We start from the raw sequence: 25,042 nt of genomic DNA, 5'->3' as shown, positions 1-25,042 counted from the left end.
TCATCATGCACGCCGGCAGCTTTTTTTCCCCTTTGTCTTCCCTCCCTTTCTCTCTCCCTCTCATCGAGTCATTGCCCATTTGTCACGCTTGCTTTCTCCGGCCTATTAGATCCCTCACCCAACACCAACTTGAATTTATTAATTTAATTTACGAATTACGATATGTTACATATATTCCTTATTATTCTTCTATATTGTCTGCTTGGTATTTTGGATTTACCTTCTTAAAAAATAATTCTTTCTTTCAGATGATTATTCCGATTTCTCTTAATTTAACAGTAGTCTTAGTCTTGACTCTTGAGGAGAGTAATTTTTGTTTCTATTATTTTTTTGAGTTTTTCCTTTTCATTAAGCACAAGTTCTATGATTAACTCGAAATATGATTGATATAAATACAAATAATATACTTTGGTGGTAAAGGTGACACTTTTGCCCAACCCCACCATTGGGGCGAGAGCGAATATAAATTTATATTTTTTTTCCTTTTAAGTAGACTAGGTATTATGTTTCTCCTTTATTTATTTGTACCAAATATATGCCAAAATGTCTTGTTGATGTTTCTCTTATGCCTCTCTTTATTTACAGTCTCTCATAAGCCATTGTCAGTTTAATTCTTCTATATAATACATACCATAATACCAATTCTTTATAATTTATAAATTTATCATAAATCGAATTTAAAAATGAATCACACGGAATAAAAGTGGAAACTTTCAACTATAAAGTATGCACATGTATTTTAATGCAACTTGTGTATACTATTAATTATTATTGAAAATTGATTTAATTGAGTGTAGGGAGGGGTAGCAAAGGTAGCTTGCCGCCCCAACTCAAAAAGAAAAAGAAAAAGAAAAAAGAAAGACCAAGTAAAGAAAATGGAAAGCTAATCCACCACTATGCTACTTTATTGATGTCGACTTTTTAATCCATTATTCAATATTATTGTCTTTTAAAAAATAAATAATGATGTTCAGTATGAAGATCTTTTGTCAGAAATATATAAATAATTAGAAAATGTGTAAGCTAGCTCCATATTGTTCCATGTCCCAACTGGTAAAACCCCCATTTTCAGTCAATCCCTCCTACATTTGAATACACCCCAAATAAAGAATAGCCAGGAAACACCCATCAGAAAGCAAGCAAGAAATATACCCTCCCCCACCCTCACCCCCCACCCATGAAAAAGAAAAGCAACAATTTTCACTCTCTCTCTCTCTCTCTTCTCTCTCTAATCATGTTTTGTTGTCCCTAACCTCAAACATCTACTCCATATATACTCCCTGCCCTGCTTCCTTGTCCAATCCGAAATATTCATCAGTAGAAATCGAAACTGTGATTCTTTGATGTGGTGCTTAAATGGATACTTTGTTTAGACTGGTGAGCCTTCAGCAATCCGATCAGTCGTTCAACTCCAGCAGGACTTCCAGCAGCTCAAGATCTTCCAGGCACAACGACAACGCCAACGCCAATAATAATTACCATCATCACCAGGAAGACGAAGAATGCTTCAACTTTTTCATGGATGAAGATGACTTCTCTTCTTCTTCTTCCCACAACAAGCACCCTTACCCGCCATCATCATCTTCATACCATCATCATCATCATCATCAGTATCAGCACTTCTCCAACACCCCCACTCCCACCACCACTAGCAGCACTCCTCCCCACTCCTACTCCCACCACCACCAGCCCTCCACGTTCGACCCTAATCTCGAATTCGGTTCCGCTTTTTCCGGAAAGTGGGCCACCGAGATTCTCGTGGAGACCGCGCGTGCCGTGGCGGACAAGAATAGCGGCCGCGTGCATCAGCTGATGTGGATGCTGAATGAGCTCAGCTCGCCCTACGGCGACACTGATCAGAAGCTCGCGGCTTACTTTCTCCAGGCGCTGTTTAGCCGCATGACGGATACCGGCGACCGGACGTACCGGTCCTTGGTGTCCGCCTCCGACAAGACCTGCTCCTTCGAGTCAACCAGGAAGACGGTGTTGAAGTTCCAGGAGGTGAGTCCTTGGACGACTTTCGGTCACGTGGCTTGTAACGGCGCGATCATGGAGGCTTTCGAAGGGGAGAACAAGTTGCATATTGTTGATATTAGCAACACGTTTTGCACGCAGTGGCCTACTTTGCTTGAAGCGCTGGCTACTCGGACGGACGAGACGCCTCATCTCCGCCTCACCACGGTGGTGGTTAACAAAGCCTTCGGCGGCGCTGGAGGCGGAGGCGCGGCGTCGATCCAGAAGGTTATGAAGGAGATCGGGAATCGGATGGAGAAGTTCGGTAGACTCATGGGAGTGCCGTTTAAATTCAACGTTATTCATCATTCTGGCGATTTATCTGATCTGGATTTATCCGCGTTAGATATTAAGGAAGACGAAGCCCTGGCGATCAACTCCGTCGGCGCGTTGCATTCCGTCACGGCGGTGGGGAGCCGGCGGGATTACTTGATATCCGTTTTCCGGCGCTTGCAGCCGAGGATTTTGACGGTGGTGGAAGAAGAAGCGAACGTGGACGTAGGAGTTGACGGCTCCGATTTCGTTAGGGATTTCCAGGAATGTCTGAGGTGGTTTAGGGTTTACTTCGAGTCTCTGGACGAGAGCTTCTCCAAAACCAGCAACGAGCGTTTGATGCTAGAGAGGCAAGCCGGGCGAGCGATCGTCGACCTAGTGGCCTGCCCGCCTTCCCAGTCCATCGAGCGGCGCGAGACGGCGGAGCGGTGGTCACGTCGCCTCCATGCAGGCGGTTTCGCCCCCATTTCCTACAGCGACGAAGTCTGCGACGACGTCCGCGCCCTGCTCCGGAGGTACAGAGAAGGGTGGACAATGGCACAGTGCTCCGGCGACTCATCCGCCGGAATATTCCTATCGTGGAAGGATCAGCAGGTGGTTTGGGCTAGTGCATGGAGACCTTAGATTTCCCTCATTAGTGGAATGGTGACTGTGCGTGGTGGCACTTCCACTCCCCCCTCCTGTCACGTGCTGTACGAATTTTCGGCACGTGCGCATGGCACCCAAGTTGAGTTTGTGGATTTGTTGGGTGGTAGATAGAGAAAGGTATTATTATCATCATCATGGCTTTTTAATTAACAGTTTTTTTTTTTCATTTTTAATTTTAGTGGCATAACTTTTTTTCATTAACCTTTTTGTTAGCAATTGGTGATTGATGTGTCGGCATTGACAACCAACCAAATTTCTTTTCTTTTCTTTATGCTCTCCGTTCACTATACTTTCCGGCCATCATATATACTTACAAAAATAACATATATATCATCATCATATGAATCAACCAATATGCCATAACAACTCAATGTTGTCACTATTAGCATTATATCCCAGCATAATCAAACATATCTCCATATCTTAAGTAGTTTTGCTTAACTCGAAATTGTGATTCTAACCGAGAAAGAATCACAAACTTGTGACCTTAGCTGAATAACAGTGAGGTAAACCAGTTTGGACTATTATAATTGGTTGGTTTAAACCAAATTTTTTGTTTTTTGTGATTATCAAATCAACTATTCGACTAATTTAGTTGGGCTTGGTCTTGTTTCTAAGTAGCTGAAATTCTTTCAATTAGAAACCAAGTCGTCGTTGGTATGACGTTATTATGGACAAGTACAAATTGATGAATTTGTTTTTTGAAACCAAAATTGATGAATTTGTTGATTTAAGAAATTGTGGAGTTGTTAGTAGGTCAAGGAAAATGACATGATGACTTAAGAGAGAGAGAGGGGGGAATAAGATACAAAATAAAAGAAGATTAATTAAGGGCGGTATAATAGAAAATAAAAGGAAGGGGTGGGTCGCTGTCATGGAAGGGGACCATAGAATCAGAGGACGGCCAGAGAGTTTGGGGTTTGGTTTTATGCTTTTGGGAATCAAAGGTGTTTAGTTGTTTAGTGGCCTGCACGCTATATATTCGGATAGAAAAAAGTATGCATTTATTATTAAAATTATAATATATGGTCATATTTGTTTTTAAAAAAGAAAAAAAAACTGGGGCGGGCCCACAGAGCATGATCAGAAATTCAGAAGAAGCATGAAGGAGAAGGAAAGGGGTGATAGGATGGTGGGTGTAAGGCAACATTATTATATAAAGTGAAAAGCTTTAGGCCCACTTTGGAAGAAATTGGATAGTGGGAACTGCTTTTTAGGGGTTCCACACCCTTAATCTTTTTGACGAGACTTGCCCCCCTCCCTTCCCTCTCAACTAAACCATTCCTTCTCTTTCCACCTCCCTCCCACTACCTCACATCAGAAACCACACTTACATGCTTTGTATGGATTAATTCTTATCACGAATATTAAAGGTTTGAGTTAGTTTGAATTTAAGTTAGATTCTTTGTGTGCATAGTATATAGTCTAGTTTTGAATTTTAAAATTAGATTGACTCGATTTACTTAATTTGGACTTAAGTTTAAGATGTTTAGAATATAATATGGTGAAATTGAGAAGCTTGAATTATCAAAAAGAAAAGAGTTCTAATAGTATCAAGTATAACTATGTGTATTGTTAATTAGAGTCAAGAATAATTGTGTATATTATCAGTCAGGTGGTAAATAACAAGTTCTCAACTATAATCTTGAGCAAGTTAATTACTAAGCTCTTTTAGAATGGAGCTTGGAGCAATATGTGTGTTAATGTGTTATCCTTTGAGATCATCCTCAATAAGATAACTCAAATTATGAAAAATGTTACTCACATTTAGGCCCTGTTTAGTAAATAATCAGCCTATCAGTCAATTTTGGCTTATTTGACCACTATTAGTTGGTAAATAATAAGCTTTTTGTAACTCCAAAATGCTAAAATTCAAAAGGCTACTCAAAGCAGCCTTTTCAATTAGCTTTTTGAGAAAAGAAATTATACCAAACAGCTATCAGCTAACAGCTAATTTATCAAATAACTTTCTACAATCAGCCAATGTTATCAACAAATCATACCTTCTAACCCAAACAGCCAACCCAATCAGCTAACAGCCATTTACCAAACAGGGCCTTATATAACACTTGTAACGCCCTATTTTATCATCATTTTAATCATTAAGTATTACTAATAAGACAAGAAGAGAGGACATTCTTATCTTTCAAACACAACTCTCAATTTAGGATATTTGAAATTGTTGGCTTCTTTCTTCTTCAGTTACAAGCAAAACCAATAAAAGAAAATAACTAAGTAGAAGCTCATTAACTTCTTTTTTTTTTTCAAAAAAAAAAAAATATTATTAGAAATTTACTAACATTCGATAAATCTGTTAAATTTTAACTAACATGATTGATATGGAGTATTTGACAAGTATAAAGTTTAACTACTTCATAATCAATGATGTGACTACGACAAAAGCTAGTCAAATACGTGTTTTAGTTGGCTTGAATTCCTTTGATATTTAACTAATTTAATATTATTATTAATTTATTATTATTATTATTATTATTAAAAATATAATGTTTGGGCTTTAAATTTCAACTGGGCTTCAATTCAAGAATTCAAAGCAAGTAAAACACAAAACACCACATGAGGCAATCATTATATCATAGAACCTACTTCAATATACAAAATTTATATCATAGAACTTAGTTCAATATACAAACTTTGACTTCATGAGGTACAGAATTCTGGTTCAGGATTTGACTTCATATATGTATGTGTATTATATTAAATGTTGTCATCAACTATATAATTTTGTGTATTATGAACATGAATTTTATACTTTATGAAATTAAATTTTGTATATTGGACAAGGTCCACAGTCCACTGTCACCATTATGGACCAAAACCCTGGTGCACAATATAAATTGCCCAGATGAGTTAAGCTTTGATTCACTATATGAATCATGCCCCGCAATTTACCTCCTCCGTCAAGATCTGGAGAATTATGACTTTCAAAATTAGAGTTGCAATTTTTTAAATAATGAATGCAGACTCCATAGATAATCAAGTAACCACCACCACCACAACTGTTAGTTAACCACCACCATCCACAACCTCAAACCTCTACAATTTACAACTATACATATATATATTGTGCCGTAAGCTAACTGAACTGTCAACATAATAAAGACAACATGAAGGAACAAGGAAACATGTGGTGACAAAAGTTAAGGTAAAAGAATGTATCAGAAAAGAGGTTGTCTGTTTTTTGTTTCATTGCTGTTCCCGCCATGTATAAGGAAGCCGCCACCTTTTATGCCAATATATCGACACTCTCGACCACAAAGGAAACCCAAAATTGTACTCCAGAGGCTGGTCTACAGGTCCAGCCACTGTTAAAGGTAGCCATACGTACCTCGAATCCCTCAGGTCGGCTGGATTCCATCGATCCGCCATGAAGATGAAGAAACCCGGTGGCAGTCCGGGCAAGGGAAGCACGAACGTGCTTTGAGCGAAGAAGGTAGTGAGTTGAAAAATTTTGTTCCCGCCAATGCATGGGTTTCCGATTGTCTCCCATGGCCCCATTATAGATTCGGCTGCATGGGCCAAAGCCTCGTTTGGCGCCCAACCAGTGCAGCCGGAGGTGATCATGTAGTATGTTCCCTGGTTCTTGAACAAGGCAGGGGCTTCGCGGTGCTGCCCCACAAGAATCCTTCTCATACTGCGAGTCACGTCTAGGTATTGTTCATTGAGGGGGCCAACGTGAAGCTCGCTGTTATCTACAGAGGAGTAGACGAGATACGCTTTCCCATCGTCATCCTTGAAAATTGTCATGTCCCGACTATCAAATCCGTGGGGTCGGATGCTATAGAGGTAGTCGAAGGGACCAGTTGGAGAGTCGCTGATGGCAACACCTACAGAAGCTTTAGTATAGTTTGTGTCGTCTATGTGCATCCACATTACATATTTACCTGTTCTCTCATTGTAGATCACTTTTGGCCTCTCGAGCACATTTAATGTGTATAGATCATGTGTCTCGTTTTTTTCTTCTGCCGCCAATACAACGCCTTCATTTTGCCACGTCCACAAATCTCTTGACGAATAGCAACCAACGCCAATAACATCAACCTGCAGGGGATAAGTCATAATTAAAATGAATCACTGGAAGTGCAGGTATAGTTGATCACAATATACCATGATGGAATAGAATCACAGGACGGCAAATAGCATAAGATACAAGCAAAAACACGTGTCACCGATCAAACAGGATAAAAACATTCTCAGCACTGTTCATATTCAATATGAATCGATCAGATATGTGTGGTCAGTATCTAGAAGCATTCAATAAGGACGTGTTCTACCACAGTTGTCAATGTTCACACTACACGCTTCATGCCTTCATGGGGGTTCTCATGTCTTCCTATTAGTATTTAGGAGCTCTTGAGCAAATTGTGCAGATATTTCTCATCCTAAACCCTAAAAATAGATAAGATGGCAGTAATTAACAGAGACTAGAAAATAAAAACTAGAGCAGTGTATCCAACACAATCAAACCCGCAAATGCCTATACACATGAGGAAATGCGAGATCAACAATCTGTCATGAGGAGCATATGCATGCATAACTGGAAATTAAACTGCCAAGTTTTATCACGTTTAGGCCCTGTTTGGTAAAAATAATTAGCATATCAGCCAATTTTGGCTTATTTGATCACTATTAGCTATTTGACTTAGTTAAAAAATAAATATATGTGTTTAGTTAATCAACTTTTTGTAACTCCAAAATGCTACTTAAAGCAACCTTTTCAATTAGCTTTTTGAGAAAAGAAATTATATTAAAAAAATTTACCAAACACATTTCTACAATCAGCTAATATTATACCTTCTAACAGCTATCAGTTAACAGTAACAGCTAACAGCCATTTACCAAACAAGGCCTTAGCATTTTAATGTGTATCACAAACGCCTATATAATGGAAAGTGCAGGAACATAGCATATATGGTGGGAGATTGGATTGGATTCACCAATCAAGGGACTAGATGAAATTTTTTACATTTTTTTCCCTCTATTGTACCATTCCAGGAGGGAAAATTCCCTCTCCTTGTTTGATATCAGGACCAGAGGGGAAGTGAGAAAACTCTTATCAGGAAGAATTTGAAAAGCTATAACCTGAAACCCTACTATAGAGTGGAAAACTGGAAATAGATAGCCTATTTATGTACCGAGTCTAATATAGTGACACACGTCCACCGTTTCATATTCAATGGAGGTTACATGAGGAAGGATCCATCAACACAAGCAGTTAACTATGGATATTTAATGGCAGACACTTTTCAATTTTTCATACACATGGCGATACAAAAATTATATTTGTTATGTATGTCCACCTTGTAGTAAAGTTGGCCCAAAATTATAATGGGCTAAGGGATGCATGCACCAAGAGATTTTCAGAAAGATAGGAAGAACTGCAAACTTTAGCCACAGAAGTCACCGTAGAGAAGAACAGAATCACAAAACCTTATAGTATCATGCAAAACTTACCCGTGCTGCACCCTTTTTGTGAGCGTGATAGGTGGCGCCATCTTTATATTCCCCATACCAATAATACATTTTTGTCTTGTCATCATATAGAATGCCACCTCCATGAGCTTGGATTGGGTTTCCCTCGGTATCCAACCATATTCTCCCCGAGTAATAGTAGTATGTATCATTGTTAGAATCCTTCCTGGGATCTACAGCTGTTTTAAGACCAGGAAAGAAAATGTGCCTAATCTGGGAATTCTCATCAAGAAATTCATCAATCATGGTGGTTGGCCGTTTCGGCTTCCTCTTGGCAGCACGTGCTGATCGCCTCCTTGGCGGAGGGAGTTGAATATTAACTTCCTCAACCTTCTCAAGCTCCTGTAGTCGTTCATGGTGTCTCACATATATCTGGGTCTCTCTGATTTGCAGATCCTTTTGCCCGGTTAAAGAGTATAGATGAAGCAAAATGAAGCAGCCTACTAAGCTGCATACCACAATCGGCCACAAGCATCTGCTCCCTGCATTGCAAGGTAAAGAGGTTGATTTCCTGTGCTTGTTCTTGATCCTCATTTTCTTCCCTTTATATTTTCTCTTCAATACAATTCTGCAGTTAAGAAAACGCAACCTATGGAGATCCAAAACTAAAGTCATTACCACAAAAACCTTAAACGAACAAAATAGAAATCCTACCAAACCATTAGAAACACATCCACTTTCAACAAAAAAAAAAACCTCATCCAACCATGATTTAACACGCAAAGTTAGCCCCTTTTCCAGATGTTGAACAATCCTATTCAAACTATTCTGTTTATTGTTTTGGAAAATCTCAATTCAACTACAACTTCTAATCTTAGAAACTACACAACAAGACAACAACCCTCCCCCCTCCCCCACCACCCCACATTCACACAGAAGTTATAGGCAGCATAAAGCTGGTAATTTAGCCATAGATCCACAAGAATGATCCCAACCAAGTATAACAAATAACTCAAATCAATATAATCAGTACAACAATTTGGTTAACTAAAATGGAAAACAATTCCAAAATTGTTGAACCGGACAGGAATCTGAGATGCTTACCTGAATGCAACCTAGCAGTCAATGGAAGAGAATCTCTCCACATGGATTTAGTCCTGGCCTCTTCCCAGCTCCAAGCACATATGACCAAACAACATACGAACAAAACATCAAACACCTTACACGCCAAGCTGTATAATCAGCAATTCGAGCTCCCAAGACTCAATCTTTTCAACTATTATACCCTTTTTCACTTCACCGACTCCAGAATAGGACATGGGAATTCATAGAATCGTAGAATGCAACAGCGAGGATGGAGTGTCAGGGTGGTAAGAACTGAAAACGGTAGGTTGAGCGGGGGCTTTCTTTGACGGGATCTCGAAGATGATGGTCTTGAATTGATGATGATGATGACTTGAGACCAACGATCTTCCCCTTCTGCCCAACACTCTCCTTTGCTTTCTCTCTCTCTTTCTTTCTCTCTCTCTTTGGGACAGAGAGTATATAGTTCTGGAAAGATTATGAATGACGATGTTACTGTACAGCTTACCCTGTTTTGACCTTTTTCTGAATGATGTGTAGATAGATAAGGTCTGTTTTCTACGGGTTCGGTCATTCTCTATCAAATGAACTGTCCGTGGTTGCGTAGTATAAAACATCTGTACAATGTTATATTCAAATAAGACTGCACCACCTCGACCCAAATAAAACATTATTCTTTAAAATAATTATGCCATCTCAATAAGTCCGATATTTTAACTCTGTAATTAACTTTTTTGAATGATGAACTTTAATGGTTTCGGGTTTTTCCCTTCCCAAATTAATAGAATTTTAATGAGATGGGCATCCACCCAGTCGGTTGGATAAGGGAGGATGATCGGAGTTACTGGGCAAATTGAGTGCAGAAGATAAGATACCGACCAGACTAATATTACCCAGTCAAACGAAAGGGCGTGGGCAGGATGGTTGGCAAGAGCATTGGTGTAGGCAGTTGCAAAGGCAGGATGATTGAACCGGTCAGCCGCATGGGCGGATGCTTAACGGAGGCAGCTAAACTGGAAGTACAGGCAACCAGCCTTGCGGTCAGGTGGGACTTGGGGGCAGCTTACCAAGTAGCCGAGTGAGACCTGTAAGTAGTCGACAAGGCGAACAAAGCAGCCAGTTGGGGACCGAACAATAGATACAGGCAGTCGGAAGAGCAGCCAGGGAATAGGTCCCAGGGGTAAAGGCCCGAATGAAGTGTCTAGGAAGTGGAGACTCGCTTTAGAAACGAATAGGAGACTGAATAAGTGAAGGAGTCGGACTCGGTAGCATAGTTGGGCAGAAGGACGACTGGACAAGTTATTCAGCTGGGCAGAGGATTGGCCGACTTTGTGGAGGACTTGGGCAAATGGTAAGATGCTGCCTATATCTAGAGGAAATTTGGGGGCAAATCTTGCGGAGGGCGGAGGAAAATTCGGAACTTATAAGGAAAGTAAATCAGTTGTATTTATGATAGATTAGGGTTACCAAAATTAAGTCCTCAATTTCTTGTATAAATAGGCTTATAGCACTCTGAAAAAATGTTAAGCTTTTACACACATACACATGCAATAGAAACACTTTTTGACAGCAACTTTCTTTCTCAATTTTCCGGTAATGTTGACCAGCCGTTTGACTGTTCCAGTACTACAAACTTAATTTTTTTTTTTAAAGGAATGATCAACTTAATTTGGTTAAATGAAAAATAAAAATATTTATTAGCTAAACTTGGATTGTAGCAGCTAAATTAGCGAATCTACTCCTGCATCACTAATGACTTACAGGCCGTTTGGTTGGGAGGAGGGAATTAGGGAGGAAAAGAATTGTAATTCGGTGGAATTGCAATTCAATGAATAAAGTAGGAATTGCAATTACAGTGTTTGGTATGCAGGAATAGGAGTGCAAGGAATTGAAAGGTAAGAAACGACAAAATGACTAAAATGCCCTTGTGTTATAGTAGATGTTGTAGTTATAGTAATAGTAGAATAATAATAATAATAATTCTTTAAATAATAATAATAATAATTCTTTAAATAATAATAATAATAATAATTCTTTAAATAATAATAATAATAATAATAATAATTCTTTCAAATTTATTAAAAAAAACAAAGGGTATGTGAGGAGGGGCAAAATTGTCTTTACACCAACAAAATTGCCCCTCCTCTCCATTGAATTGCAATTCATGGGGGGTACCCCATGAATTGCAATTCATCATTTGGAGGGAATTGCAATTCCGCGGAATTGCAATTCCCTCCAACCAAACAATGTAGTTTGTGAATTCATTGAATTGCAATTCAATGAATTCTAATTCCCCCCAAACTACACCCAACCAAACACCCCCTTAGGCCACTATAACCATAAAAAGTATTTCGAATTTTTAAACAATATGTTTTAAATTGTCAATATTGACCTCTCATGTGAGAGAGCCACTACTCTACCATCTGACCACAAGGTGCTTGCCATTTATTAATATGTTATTAATTACTACAAATATTTATTAAAAGACTATCATTGCTTCTACAAGTTGTATAGAGTATCTGTTTGGGAGAAGCGTATCTATTTTTAATATATTACAGTATTAATTACTACCCCCTATTAATTATGAAGCTATATCTATTATGACTCACAATTAATTAACATGGCCACCAAATTATTCTATTCATTATTGAATATTCAAATATTAGTACGGAGTAATATTTTTTGTTTTTTTAATGACGTGAGTAGTCATGGTCACGGTTCGGTTTCGGTTCCGAATAGACGGTTCTCGGTTCCGAAATAGACCGAACCGGAATTGAGCCTTATAGGTACGGTTTTAAGTTCGAATCGCCGGTTCGAACCAGATTTTAAAAAAAAAAAAAATTGTAATTTTTAAAAATTTTTAAAATTGTCCAAATTCAACAATTAATATTTTTTGTTGAAAATTTTTCATTCTAAAATGTTTTTAAAATAGTTATATTAAATATGTAAACTTCAAAGTTAAACTATATTTAAAAAAATTGTTATAGTTGAATTTTAAAATGTTATTTAAAGTTTAAACTTTAATCAAATAATAATTATACTTTAACTAAATCATAAATAATAATTAAAAAAAAAATTCTTAAATTTTCCGGTTTGAAACCGGAACCGGAACCAAATATTATGGGTTTCGGTCCGGTTCTAATAGTACACGGTTCGGTTCGAACCTTCCGGTTTGAACCTAACCGTGGTCATCCCTAGACGTGAGAAACCAATAATTACTATTTGACAACATGGAGCGGGTAAATTTTACTTTTGTGTAATAATTCACAAGTTAATCCAGACAAAAAGACATTGTGTGATGGACTCTACCAAAACTATAGAGTTAATACTCATTTTGGTCCTCTAACTATTAGCTAATACTCGATTTAGTCCCAAAGTATTTTAAGTACCCAATTTAGTCCTCAAACTTTTAAAACAGTACTCAAATTGGTCATCCGTTACAATTGTCATCTATCTGTTGTTATTTTGAGAGGCAAAAACGTCATTTTTATTAGAGCACACCTCCTGCTCAATTCTTCAACAGCTTCTTCGACAACCTTGATTTATTTCATTCAAGTGACTCTTGAATAGGAATTTTGAGGAGTTCATAAAAAAAATAAAAAAAATAAAATAAAATAAAAACTTCTACCCAAAACCTGGAGTACTTAAATGAAAAATGAAAGGCAATTAGCGTTTCATAGTCCATTTCACAGTTTCGCGGAGATGGGGGGCGGAGACTTGAAGCTTAATGGCGAACTGTGCGACTCCTGCAAGAGGGCGTCAGCCACCATCTTCTGCCACGCCGACACGGCATTCTTTTGCATGACCTGCGACTCCAAGATCCACGCGGCCAACAAGCTCGCGTCGCGCGAAGCGCGGGTCCTGGTCTCTGCGAGGTCTGTGAGCAGGCCCCGGCGAGCTTTACCTGCAAGGTCGATGTAGCCGCCCTATGCGTCACCTGCGACCGCGACTTCAACTCCGCCAACCCGCTCGCCTGCCGCTACGAGCGCCTCCCGGTGGTGCCCTTCTATGACTTCGCCGCCGGCGCAAAATCCCACGACTCTACGATCTGAATCAAAGATCCAGAACAGGGACGTCGTCGTTTTTGCGATCTGAATCGAAGATTTGGAACAGGGGCGCCGTCATTTCTACGATCTGAATCGAACTCTTTATTGCTCATCACTGATAATATCTCACGAGTATTTAATGAGCTGTAACCAATTCAGAGTAAAGGAAGAAGTGAAAGAAGTGTTCCATGTTGAAGGAAGTTGTGCGGCTGAGAATGGAAACAGGATAAACGGATTTGGAGCAAATAAAATGACTTATTTGCCCTCAAAATAACTATGAATAGATGGAAATTGTAATGGAGGACTTAATTGGGTGTGATTTTAAAAGTTTGAGGACTAAATTGGGTACTTTAAATACTTTGGGACTAAATCGAGTATTAACCAATAGTCGAAGAACCAAAATGGGTATTAACTCAAAACTATATTAACAGAAATTAAACTTGTGACTTTCATATATATGAATCATGCTCCACTCACTTGATCATAAACATATGCCCACAACAAATTATTCTGTAGACCCGAGTTCACCTTGTAAGGTGAATTCGGCTCCAAAATACACAATTTTCATATTGAATGTTCACAATTTGAATTATGAATATTCAGTATGTAAATTGTTACTGGTCCACCTTTCCGTGGTATAACTATTGTCCACCCACCTACCCGTTTCAAGGCAATATTTTTGTTTTCTTATACAGAGGAAGAGTAAAGATTAAAGAACTAAAACTAAACAAAACATGACCAAAGTTACTACAAATGTAGATGGCAAGTTGAATTCTTCAAGATTGCCATTGTTATATATCAGTGTATATTTACACTTTTGATAGTATTCTGAGGCTGTATAGCCTAAGCTGCAACCTCCATGACCAACAATGGAGTGGAGTATTTCTTGAACTCCCAGCCAGATGGCAAATAAATCTACATTTGATCTCAACTCTACAAACATAACTCAAAAAAAAAAACAACCTTAACATATCCCTAAACTCGTTCTGGGACAATGGAGCACCTAGAGAAACTTTTCCCCTTGTCCTGGTAAGCTTTTGCTGCCCACAACAATGTCAGAAACACCATGGAAATGGCGAGAGACAACATAGATGACCACAGTTCCAGTGCTGTCTTCCTAAACGGCTTGCACTGCCTCTGAACAATGTCTGAGAAAGCTTGTTTTACTTTGGAGCACTGAATCAGCCTCACCAAATCTGGAAAGATGTCTATCAGTTCTTGCATAGACTGGCTGAAAGCCGCGCACTTGTAATATATGGCCTCTGGAATGAATCTGCCCTCGTCCCGACAGTTTTTTGAAGAACCATAGCAGGTAACCCGTGATAGAACCTATTAGGAAAACACGACCAATCGTTAATCTTATTGGGCGGAGGCCAGTAAAGGGCCAAGTTCATGCCAAGTGGCTAGGGGGATTGCTGGGCAGAGGCCTAAAGGGCCAAATCCAGAACCATTCCTCTCGAAACTGTGGCAGTATAAGGAAATAAAGTTGCGCCTTCGCTACTAGCTATAACTTTTGGCGTAGTAGTAAACGCTTGATCATAACAAATCTTACACACTTACATGTGGTAGGCTTCCAATTGGTATAGCATCCTTTTCGCATTGATTTGGTGTGAAGGTGTAATTAGGTGCGCCCGAGAAGGGGTTACAGACTTTCCAAACTCCAAAATTATCGTCCTCATTTCCCACTGATTGCAGCTCTGGCAGATCTGTAAGCTTTACGTTAATCTGCATATATCATGGGAAAACAACAGAAAATCGAAGAACACATTAGCCCTGTTAGGTGAGAAGAAAGTTCAGATTCGCGGTCCAGATATATTATTATGATAACTAATTAAAGCACCTTAAACATGCAAGTATGGATTGTATAACCAATTTTCACCAACAAATTGTTCGAATTTGTGGAGTTAGCGCACGGAAGTACAGATTGCAGGCTACTGCTTTGAGGATTCTGCTGAAAATCGTCCAACGCAATGCAGATGTCTTCAGCAAAACTGCATAGTATTCTCCAATGCAATCAATAAGTTTACAGGGAACACTTAAAAGTGTTCGTTAGGATTGAATACGACAAGTGCGTGAAGAAATGAGAAGGAAAGAGGAGCTTGCACTCACTTGTGAAAGAAAAAATTAATGCCAGTCAGAACCCAATTCAGCGTTGTCAAAATCCAACAACAAAAGATTATGCTGAGAGCGAACAGGCAGAACATAAGATGCTGTCTTGGATACCAAGTTTATACGGCAAGACAATATTAAAACGGTGTCTAAACCTTACATTATGAGTCCAAGAGGCCATCGGAATATGAAGGAAACTGAGCCAAAGCAGCATTCCATTAGTCTAACCACAGTGGTATGTCACGTGTTCATTAGAAGGAACTGGTTATATAAATGAAATGGTAGTAATAGCAGAGATAAAACTAGGTGTCATAAGTTCTTTAACTCGAAGACGGGCAAACACAGATTTAAATATGAGAAATAAGTGCCTTGGGCACTTACTATTTTATCTATGCATATATCATGGTTTTCGTTTTCTTTGTTAAAGTGGTGTTCAAAAACTGACACTTCAAACTTAAAACTACAGGAAATCTCGAATTATGCATTATAGCTATGCATCTCACCTAATGCAGCGACCAGCAATACCAAATTGGCGATCACAACAGTGAGATTTGCAACATATCTGAAAGGAAACAGAGAAGAGGTGTTAACAAAAGCTATGGATGGCATATTCAACACGAGAAGAAAAAGAACATAAAACAGAAAACGGCAAACTCACAAAGTTAGAATTGCTTCATTGCCCGAGTGCCTGGTTTTATCTATGAAGTTTTCAATTGATAGCGAGTCTCTTCTCAGCATATGTGTTGTCACATTCAACATATGGCTCGCATGTGAGTCGTACGTGTCTATGACAGTCTGTATACTTAGCAAGATGCCTTTCGTGCTTTGCATCGTTCGCTGAGCATCAGAGCCAGCATCAATGATAGTTCCCATAAGCTTTTTGGTTTTGTGCAGGCTGCCATTGTCTGCTACCAGAACAAAGCTGCTTGCAACCCTTCATCCCCAAAAAACATGAAAATCAATCAGATTCCTATGTTCCCTCTTATGCTATTCAAGACTATAGTTTTTATCTAAAAGCACAAGAAGGGAAAGCCCGCCCGCCTTGTGACCTTAACTGGCAAACCAAGAAGGAGGTTAGGCTAGAAGTCAAACCTGGGACCTCACGGTTACCAAGCCAACAATCTAACCAGCTTGGACCAAACGTTGCCCTGACCAACTCAAATCAAGGATTTGGCTAGGCAAGGAGTCGAACCTAGGATCTCACGGTTACCAAGCCAATTGCCTAACCAACTCGGCTTGGTTTATTCCCAAGCATAAATCTTTAACATTCTATGTGTTGTATATTACCCAAATTAGCTATTAAAATGGTGCAAAAACTTAAAAGATTCAGAAATGGCATCTGAATTGGAGAATGAATCCACACACAAAGAACAAAGAGTTAACAGACACTTACATGGCCAGAATGGAAAACAAGAGAATCAATGAGAAAAACAGTATGTATGAAGAATCCGGATAATCAACAACAGATGCAGAGCTGGGCCTAGAATTCTTGATGATCATATAACTCCCAAAACCCAGACCAATCAACAACCAAATACCCGCGATAACATATCCATGGATTCCCGAAAACACCCTACCCTGCAAATTCGACAACCACAACGTTAAAAAAACACAACATCGTAAAGGCAACGTAGACATGGGCACGGGAAAGAGATCAGACTCACATCCCAGTAATTCTTATCGGTGATATTATAGCCTCTTCCACTGTGCAATTGAACATGGCTCAAAGGAACACGGGTCAAAGGAACAGGGGCCCGGTCGGGCGACAGAACCGCCATGCAATTATGGGGCATCATAGTACCGGAAATCAACAACAATAGAAAGAGAGGGGAGAAATAACCACCGGACGGAGACATCTATCACACTTGTTGTTCTGCTGGCGGCGATGCCAAAAGTGCAGGCATGACAGTTTTGCGCCTGTTGTGGACAGGGACGAGGAAAAGCCGCCGAAAGGGCGAAAAATTCTGATTCATTCCTTGACTTGTTAACTAAGGTTAGAATCGCTAGCTAGCTTGCGGTCTGTATGTGATGTTGGCAAACCTTTTCGAACACAACACAAGCTTGTGCTACGTCAAACACACACACACACAGACAAACGCGCATACTATGTTATCGTGCCTATGTAACAAACTCTAACTATAATCGGTTTTCCAAAAAAAAAAAACCTAACTATAATCTGTGTCTGTACAGACTACTACAGATCGAGAAGGGGGATATCCAAATTATTAAAGTGGGCATCAGATTGGATGGATGGGCAATGGGAGAGAGAGAGCGTGAATTATGGGGTTTCAGTCGCTAAGATCATATTTCAAAGACTTGAAATTGGTCTTCATATACAAACCACTCTTTTTTCCGCTTTGCCATCAATTTCCCACACCCGTTTAATGCTATTCGCTGTCTCTTTTTTTCTTGCCCAAAAATCATTCGTCCAACCCCCACGCCCCCTCTATTTGACAAAATTTATACAGATATAAATACTCAGCAGCTCATTAGGTGGAAGGATACTAATATTTACAAAGAATCCACCATATTAAGCGTGACTCCCATAATATGGTTGTCAAGACTCAATCATATCTGCTTACCCACAATATGTCATACATAAACCAACTTAACTACCTTTTTTCTTTTGAGTGAGGAGGGAGTCCACTGAATAAATTAAATAAGGACTTATGATTTAAACTGGTAAAAGATTATAAAATAGTAAATTAGTATAGGTTTTTCGTAGCTAATCGACTTAAATCAATAAGGTTAATAAGCCGCTCTCATTAGGACTCAAAATTGAAATCTTGTGATTATTACTAAACCAGCCCAACCATCATAGATGGTTGCCTATCGGCTGTCTCTTTTTGGAGTGACCATGGAAATCCGTAATCATTACATGAGAGTGTGTACTGAGTAAATTTTGATTTGTGACCTTAATCAATAAAGGATTACAATGAAATATGGTTGCAGTAGGCACTAAGCGCTAGTCGAGCGGTAGAGCCTAGGGAGCAATTCGTCTCGATCTAGGGGCGCCCAGTGCCTATGCGGTCGATTTTTACAATAGTGTGAAATAAATCAGTACATATTGTTTATAACCGACCAACTTATATAATAATAAAAAAATCACTTCATTAAAAATTAAATTTAAAATACGGTGATTACAAAATTATGAACGTGGCAATTTTAGCTGGGTTGCCCCTATTGCTGTCTCTTTTAAACTTTTGTTTAGTGGCTGACGCCTGATGCTGTGACACATACTGAACCAACTTGACAATTTGGCCTCTATGGCTCTATCTATGAACGGTGTGAGAATTTTCATATGCATTAAATTATTAATGATCATTATAGATACTTTGACTACCAGCTAATCATGTAATAACTCCACTTGGGGTTATGAGAAGTGTGTTTGGTTTAAAGGCCCAAATAATGGAGCTTGTTGTAGTCTAGTTTCATTAGCTCAACGAGTAATTTCACTCAAATGTTGAAAGGGACAAAGTATGTTTGTCCTAAACACAAAATGGGTAATTATAAATTATAATGTCAATACATGCATCATAAAATTTAGTACAATGATAGAGAATGTGTCGTGATGCAAGACATATCACTATATCAAATCACATTCTTCTGTTATATTAGTTGTAGTTTTTTTGCAAATAAAAAAAAATTATACAATTTATACAAGACTCTCTGTTTATACAATTTAACAATTATCTCTTAACTACAACTAAAATTTAATAATTATCTCTTAACTACAACTATATTAGTTGTAGTTAAGAGATAATTATTAAATTGTATAAATAGAGAGTCTTGGCAAACGAATAAGTATATCAAATTATATTTCATTGTCTTAACAAAATTAAGTTAGAGGACACTTGTAAATTATAAATCTCCTATTGAAATTGGGGGAAAAAAAAAACTCATGCATATCTATTGATAGATATATTGGAGACGAATTCAAAGCGAACTAACTCAAGGGAATGCCAAGTGATGATTGCATTTTTTTTAATACATTTTACCTACACGTTACCCCATATTTAATCATATTTTTAAGCCCCAAAATGTAAATAGATTATGTCAACAGAGCTCGTATTTGCTTTGTTTGTGCATTTAGGTATAATATATGATCTCTCACTTGAAAAAAAAATCATGCATTTTGGAGGATATATGGAGTCAAATGGAGCATTTTTATGCATATGGAGTCAATAGGGGCTAACATGAAGCTAAAGAGATGGCTAAAATACTTCCAAGAGAGCCATAGAATGGTGTTTTTAATGGTCTTAGTTATTTGGGCATGCCAAGGCAAAAATTGAACAAAAAGCAAGAAGTTGTAATTTTCACTCATCTTGACCACTATTCGGTATTTGGACCATATCTCAGCCTATAAATGTCTAAATGAAGTTATTCTTGTGCCATTGAAAAGAAAACTCGAAGGGCTACAACTTTCATGAAAACCATCAAGCCAAATTATAAAGTTAAAGGGTCAAAATCGGCCTAGAACTTGAAGTTGCGCTGTAGAGTCCCTAGATCTGAGATTGTTGCACTGACGGACGCCTACACGGGCATACGTCACCTATGCGCGCCACCCCATGTTTAGCTATTTAAGCTCATTTTCCCCTTTCTACTCGATTTTGGATCCCAACTCAACCCTAAGCGGCTGAGATTGTTTCCTGTCATCATTCCATGGTAGAATAGGCTTAGGTTTAGATTTCTTTACATATTTGAAGCTTTTATTGAATGATTCATGCTTGGATTTCAATATCCTATCTTCCATTGTTAATAGAGAAGTTATTCTTTCCTTTATCTATTTCTTTTGCAATATTTATGTTTATTATTTGTGTTTTTGCAATGTTTATGTTTAATATGTGTGAGTAGTTTGTTTAAGGACTTAAATTAGGGTTGTATTGCCTATCTTGATGCTATTCTCTGTTATTATTGCATAAGAGGGGTAAAATCCAATCTAGGGTTCTTATTTTTGTGAGATGTTTTTGTGTTCTTTTATTGATGAGTTTGCGCACACTTTGTCAATGCATTTCTAGTATGAGATTTGACAACTGTAGCAAGGAGTCCACGACTTAGCATACCCCTAGTCTCGTCTCTCAATCGCCAAATTCTCTCTAGACTTAATCTCACGACCTTTAAGTTCACCTACGAGAGTAGGTGATATCTCTATTTCTGAACCATTATTTACTCCTTATTTTAGTTGTTTTTGGTGCATATGTCTATATCCTAGTGGGAATTGAGACTCGTTTGTGTGTTATGTTGTTCAAAGGTGTAATTATCCACAACGAGTAGCAAATGAAGTATTTTGGAGCTTATTGGATCAATTTTGGAAGCTAAGGAACCCACTTAAGGAAGATAGGAGCAGCGGAACACGAACCGGGCAAGAAACAAACAAAGAATGAGTCACACGGCCACCCACACAGCCGTGTGAGTGGCCGTGAAGCCTCATTAAAGGACCGCCAGGCTGCGACCACCTCACGGCCTAGTACACGATCGTGAGGTAGGCTGTGAAGCCTGCGCTATTTGTCATTTAAGTAGCGTTTTTTCTACAATTTGGGGGATTCCGAACCCTAGCAAGTTTTAGTTTGTTTTTCCTCTTCTGTTTAGATTTCCCTAACATAGATTAGCATAGTTTTACATAGATTACTTTAAATTCAAGATTAGATTGCGGATTGGATTGGTTTTCTTCCAAGATTTCTTCTTCTTCAATAGTAAAGTTTCATTTATTCCTTATTTACTTTCTTCTTAGTTTTCTTGCAATGTTGATGGTGATTTACTTTAGCTTTGTGTGGTTTACCATTATGATGCGTGGGTAGTTAGCTTTTGGGTTTGGATTAGGATTCTATTGCTATTCTTGATGCCAGGTTTGTGATTATTGCATAAAGGGGATAAATTATTCCCTTAGGGTTCTTATGTTTGAATTGGATTATTAATTCTTCTTGTTAGTGATTGATGCGCATCAATTGTTAGCTTGTTTTGGAGAGGCTTTTATCTCAATGAAAATTGGATAAAAGACTCAAGTCTAACCAATTTCAAACCTAATTTTCCTTCTATGAAAATAGGGGTGAGTTGGGGCTTATAATGCTTTTGTGTTTCAAGGATTAGGATTGATACATCACAAAAGTGGGGCAATCCTACTCTAATTTTTGTTTATTGATTACTATCCTAGCTTAGACTTGAATTCTTAAGTGCATTGCCATATAATTCCCTTGGTGAATTGTTTTCCCCTAATTATGAGATTGTTAGAGCATCAAGAAAGCAATACCCCTAATCTGGATCCATTCTTTTATCATATAGCTAATCTATATTTAATTTGCATTCCTTTATATTAAAAACTCAAAAATATTAGTTTACTTTCCATACTCAGTCATAATTTCCTTGGATCCTTATGAATTCCAAAATATTAGTGTCTAGCAATTCATACAAGTACGTGCTATAGCCCCAATCCTTAGCGGAATGACATTTTCACCCTCTTTTCACTATCACCACTTTTACATCATCAGTAGGGAATATTAAAGGTCAAGATTGCTCGAGCCTAATGAGGGGGATTGGTAACAATGTAGCATCATGAGAGTGGTAAAACCCACGTATTTCGATTCGGCCTAACATTGGATCACGAGAGTAGCGTGTTAGTACATCGAGTTGGTGTTGACAATCTTGGAACCCAAGGTTGAGTTTGATTCCCTTTAATCCATAGGCTATTGTAGCATCTAGAAGGTGATGTTCCCTAACATGAACCCTATCTTTTCCTTATTGCATTTATTTCATATTTTTCTAAGTGTTTTTATTAGTGTTAATATATGTTTATCCATATTTGTGATTGTGCTTGGATTCTTATGGGTTCAAGACTTTAGTGTCTAGAAGTTTGATAGTTACACAAATACGTGCCATAGCGTTAACCCCTGCAGATTGACAACTCTTAACCATTAATACTTTATTACTATTTTTGACAGCGATCACCAAGTCGAACTCGACTCGGGCTAGACTGACCCCGAGGGCCCTAAGGCTGACCACGAGGTTAGGTCAGCAAGGTTGCCCTCCGTGGACTCGAGTGAGGCAGTTGAAGACATGGTCAAGAGGGACCATAACCGTTCGCTCGAGTAGGAGGCACCCAATTTGCTCAGGATAGTTACAAGGAAATGCCAAGTATAAAAGCAAACTCTTTGTTCTCATTTATGACACAACTTGTCTTATCATTACATTTTTTGTATTCTCCTTAAGTCATTGGTATGACCACTTTGTCTTTTTTGAGCATTATACATTGTCTTTACATTCTTTTATCCATTTAATCAATCGGACTAAGTTAATTTGGACTCCCGTGTTAATTAATTCCATCACCCATTAAGATGTAGATGAGATGACATAAGTCTCTAAATAAATAAAAACTCATGCGTCAAACTTACTTAATAGGGAAACAACCTTATTGATGGAGGAAACTTATGAGTGAGGTTGAGTTAATTGAGTCTAAAGGTGATATATATAAACTTTCAAACAAATTACACCCAAAAATTTGTTAGTTTTTCTTTTATGACACATTGCTTTCCCTATTATAATATCAAACTTTTTTCTAGGGTTTTTATATTATTTTAATGGGAATCTAACAAGTCAACAATTGCCATTATAAATCCTTCAATTTATCAACTCCTTAACATTGCTTTTTGACCATAACAATATATGCAAAAAAGTTTCTATGAGTTTGTTTCAATTAATGCATCAAAAGTTACGAATTGATGACGTTTGGTTGAATAGTTAGAAAAATGATTCTCGAATATAAATGTCATTGGTCGAGCAATGTTTATGCTATTAAAAAAAAACAACTATATACCTTTCTCGGCCTTTTGGCTAAGATCAAGTGTAGTATCTGTTCTTATCAGTTTAATATCTGATACGTGGGCCAATGGTCCACACGATATTAACTCAATTTTTTTAGGGGGAAAGCCCATTAAGGTAGCTTGCTACCTGGGCTTTCGAGCGTCGCCTTGGCGTTGCACTACTGCCTCGGCCCGGCGCACCCCACCTTTAAAAAAAAAAAAAAAAAACAACTATCTAACTGTAAAAACAGAAAATTTCATTTGGAAGAGGATTGTTTTGAATTTGGATGATAATATATTTGTATATTTTCAAATATATCTTGATGGCAATAATCTAGACATAAATAGGTCTTGATACATCTATCTATCTATATTATTAATAAAAACAAAACCCTCAATTTTAACCTCCCACCCAAAATACTCCTATATTATTAAGGTTTGTGTAATATTGTAAAGTATATAATAATACAATTCCTATTTGTACTGACAATTGTAATTAAAATACGGTAATACAATTCCTAATACAATATATTCTTTCATACTTTCTTATTCGTAATACAATTCTAGATTAAAATTAATAATCGTAATAATACAGTACATATATTTCACTGCAACGTAATTTATATTTATACTATTAACTAGTTATCACACGCGCGTTGCGCGATTAAACCAATGCCCAATGCGTATTTTTAAATTAGTGTTCCTTAATTGGTTAAAGTAGTCATATAATAATGAGAAAAAAATGCTAAATTAATAAAAATCAAAGAAATAGTCTCGATGCTTATATATTTTAATAAAACATAACGAAATTGTAAATAGCTAAATTGTTCAGCCCACAGTTTGTGTGTCAATATCAATTAACTTTATTGCATTTGTCATTACTAATATCCTTGTGTCATGGAAAATATGTTCATAAAGGATGTTATGAAATAATATAACGGAAACCACAACATAAATTCAAAAACCATAGATTAGGGAGTTAGGAGTAACTAAAATGTGTAGATTATAAAGGAATATAATGAGAACCACAACATTACATACAAGAATACAAGTATAAATGAACAGATTATACAATAGATATATTTACATAACGATATTGAAGTTATACTAATTAATGAGTATACCATCATTGATTTTTTTTTTAAAAAAAAACTGTAATCATTATGAGTACAATTACAAATAATAGAATTAGCATGATAATATTTTGACAATCATACCTATAGAATGTCAAGTAGATGGTGTGTTGTAGAATATGTTAGGCTTAGTTTTGGGTGAATAGCAGTGAGAAGGGGAGGGGTTTATATACTGTTGTTTTGGGTAGAATAATAGTTTAGTTAGAAATCTATACAAAATTGTATTATAGAATCTTATTAAGACTTCAATATTCTAATAATAAGTTAGGAATCTATACAAAATTGTATTATAGAATATTGCCAATTTGTTTGAAAACTGCAATAAAGAAACAAATTGCCTAAAGAATTTAATGTTAAACTTCCGTTATATTTAACGGAAAAATTTGGTAAAATTATAAAAGATTAGGATATATTAGGAATTTAATTGGAGGTTGCACAATTAGAAGAACTCAAAGTACAATATGTTATAGCAGACTATTACACCAACATTTTTTTAGTTCCAGTTAAGGGTCTA

General features: G+C 37.6%; 3 protein-coding genes and 1 non-coding gene across 6 annotated transcripts; 2 read left to right on the top strand and 2 right to left on the bottom strand.

Annotated features, from left to right (window-relative positions):
- Positions 1 to 929: 929 nt before the first annotated feature.
- On the top strand, positions 930 to 3,205 carry LOC116011735 (protein SHORT-ROOT-like). The gene has a single exon (XM_031251139.1). It carries the CDS (start codon positions 1,357 to 1,359, stop codon positions 2,908 to 2,910), a length of 1,554 nt encoding a protein of 517 aa, XP_031106999.1. The 5' UTR covers positions 930 to 1,356; the 3' UTR covers positions 2,911 to 3,205.
- A 2,689-nt stretch (positions 3,206 to 5,894) lies between these two features.
- Positions 5,895 to 9,951, bottom strand: LOC116013467. 3 transcript variants are annotated; one of them, XM_031253246.1, is made up of 3 exons: positions 9,469 to 9,951; positions 8,407 to 8,906; positions 5,895 to 6,993 (listed from the first exon to the last, which is right to left on the bottom strand). In XM_031253246.1, exons 1-3 carry the CDS (start codon positions 9,509 to 9,511, stop codon positions 6,139 to 6,141), a joined length of 1,398 nt encoding a protein of 465 aa, XP_031109106.1. In that variant the 5' UTR covers positions 9,512 to 9,951; the 3' UTR covers positions 5,895 to 6,138. The 3 variants fall into 3 exon arrangements, with proteins under 3 accessions (XP_031109106.1, XP_031109105.1, XP_031109104.1); XM_031253245.1 differs by having other exon boundaries at positions 8,407 to 8,992; positions 9,469 to 9,950; XM_031253244.1 differs by having other exon boundaries at positions 8,407 to 9,013; positions 9,469 to 9,949.
- A 4,251-nt stretch (positions 9,952 to 14,202) lies between these two features.
- Positions 14,203 to 17,954, bottom strand: LOC116012327. The gene is made up of 9 exons (XM_031251844.1): positions 17,267 to 17,954; positions 16,996 to 17,180; positions 16,261 to 16,536; positions 16,106 to 16,164; positions 15,763 to 15,799; positions 15,603 to 15,674; positions 15,334 to 15,484; positions 15,054 to 15,218; positions 14,203 to 14,822 (listed from the first exon to the last, which is right to left on the bottom strand). The coding sequence occupies exons 1-9, from the start codon at positions 17,456 to 17,458 to the stop codon at positions 14,469 to 14,471; spliced, it is 1,491 nt and encodes a 496-aa protein (XP_031107704.1). The 5' UTR covers positions 17,459 to 17,954; the 3' UTR covers positions 14,203 to 14,468.
- Positions 17,955 to 23,405: 5,451 nt separating this feature from the next.
- LOC116014569 lies at positions 23,406 to 23,601 on the top strand. Its single transcript, XR_004097436.1, has one exon. It is a non-coding gene; the product is annotated as a U2 spliceosomal RNA (small nuclear RNA).
- Positions 23,602 to 25,042: the final 1,441 nt, after the last annotated feature.

Source organism: Ipomoea triloba, chromosome 3 (genome assembly GCF_003576645.1).
Source record: "Ipomoea triloba cultivar NCNSP0323 chromosome 3, ASM357664v1".
Classification (NCBI taxonomy): Eukaryota; Viridiplantae; Streptophyta; class Magnoliopsida; order Solanales; family Convolvulaceae; genus Ipomoea; species Ipomoea triloba.
Note: the sequence above shows the minus strand (reverse complement) of the source record. Positions and strands in the feature narration are given on the sequence as shown.

Bases quoted from the DNA above. Each gene is read 5' to 3' on its own strand.
- LOC116012327 (XM_031251844.1), bottom strand. From the start codon at position 17,458: ATGTCTCCGTCCGGTGGTTATTTCTCCCCTCTCTTTCTATTGTTGTTG. The intron at 15,800-16,105 runs GTGAGATGCATA...GCTTTGGCTCAG, and splicing joins ATTGCTGGTCGCTGCATTAG to TTTCCTTCATATTCCGATGG. The intron at 15,675-15,762 runs GTAAGGTTTAGA...GTTCGCTCTCAG, and splicing joins TGGCCTCTTGGACTCATAAT to CATAATCTTTTGTTGTTGGA.
- LOC116011735 (XM_031251139.1), top strand. From the start codon at position 1,357: ATGGATACTTTGTTTAGACTGGTGAGCCTTCAGCAATCCGATCAGTCG.
- LOC116013467 (XM_031253245.1), bottom strand. From the start codon at position 8,958: ATGAGGATCAAGAACAAGCACAGGAAATCAACCTCTTTACCTTGCAAT. The intron at 6,994-8,406 runs GTAAGTTTTGCA...TATCCCCTGCAG, and splicing joins ACAAAAAGGGTGCAGCACGG to GTTGATGTTATTGGCGTTGG.